Source organism: Octodon degus, unplaced genomic scaffold (genome assembly GCF_000260255.1).
Source record: "Octodon degus isolate 3935 unplaced genomic scaffold, OctDeg1.0 scaffold00140, whole genome shotgun sequence".
In the NCBI taxonomy this organism is placed as follows: domain Eukaryota; kingdom Metazoa; phylum Chordata; class Mammalia; order Rodentia; family Octodontidae; genus Octodon; species Octodon degus.
Window position 1 is genome coordinate 5537361 of NW_004524716.1, and position 1301 is coordinate 5538661.

The following is a 1301-nucleotide window of genomic DNA, read 5'->3' on the forward strand; positions in this document are numbered from 1 at the left end:
CACACACACACACACACACACACACACACAAATGTTAAAAAAAATATGTAAGCAGTGAACAAAAAGATACTGAAGTCAATCCATATTAACATTTGTATAATGATTCCTAGTTTACCAAGTGTTCCCATTCATAGTAGCTCCTTCAATTCTTACAACAATCTTTTTTTTTTTTTTTTTTTGGGTGGACCAGGGATTGAGCGCTTATTCTTCTGAGCCATCTCCCCAGCCCACTTACAACAATCTTGTGAGGTAGAAATGATACTATCATTACCTTCATTCTCCAAACAGAATCCTTTTGAATGACCTGACCGTAATTATATAGCTTTAGAATAATAAAGATGGGGTTTGCATCTAAGAATTAACAAGATACTGATATACTGTCATGTCTTGAGGTCTTTGAAATTTTTAAATCTTTCATTTATATATTTGGTACAGGGTCTCAATATGCAGCTCAGACTCGTAGTGATCCTCCTTGTCTCAGCTTACCCAGCGCTAGGATTACAGGTGTGCACCACCATGCTCGGTTGGTTCCCCAGGACTGGCATGGTATGTGGTACTGAGGTTCAAACCCAGTCCTTGCACTTGCCAGGCAGGCGCTTAGACTGCCAAGGTATCTCTCTAGCCCTCATGTCTTGAAATTTTCATCCCTTAAAGATATTTGTGGTTTAAGATGAGACAAACGATCCCTAAGGACCTTACTACTAAAGGCCTGTGTGTGCTACCCTCACCATATTCCACGTTCCCAGTTTGCCCTTTTCAGCCTTCCCATCTCATATCATACAACACACAGCTTCCTAGAAACAATGTAAGGTGTTGTGATGTTACTGTGAGGGCTAACAGTGTAGGAAGCAGCTAGGAGAATGTCTTTTCTATTAAAAAAAAATTCTGGGGATGTAGGTTAGTGGCATAGCACTTGCACTAGCATGTGAGAAGCCTGGGTTTAAGCCCTAGTATCACAGGACACATATACCCCCCCCACACCCCCCACCCAAGTGGGCATGGGGTCAATAAACAGTCCAGGCTGGCTTTAAACTTACTATGTAGTTTAGTTTAGTGTCAGACTCATGATCCTCCTGCCTCAGCATTCTGAGTGCTGGGATATAGGTATGTATCACATAATGCCTGTCTAGCTATCGATTCATAAAGATATAAATTAATGTCATTCTTCTATTTGGGGAAGGGTTGGAAAATAGTTATTTTCCACAAAATATTGTCTTATTGGAGACTACTCGTTCTGGCCCCCCTCCTGTCCCTTTCTCGGACAGGAGCTTTCTTTCCCTCAATAAATATATTCTGCTCAT

General features: G+C 41.1%; 1 protein-coding gene across 1 annotated transcript in view; it reads right to left on the bottom strand.

The window, feature by feature from the left end:
* Positions 1–1301, bottom strand: part of Capza1 (capping actin protein of muscle Z-line alpha subunit 1) — a 27757-nt gene that overhangs the window by 4784 nt on the left and 21672 nt on the right. The window contains exon 7 of the mRNA XM_023701752.1: positions 1084–1130. Coding sequence (XP_023557520.1) covers positions 1084–1130 — 47 coding nt within the window. The remainder of the gene's footprint in view (positions 1–1083; positions 1131–1301) is intronic.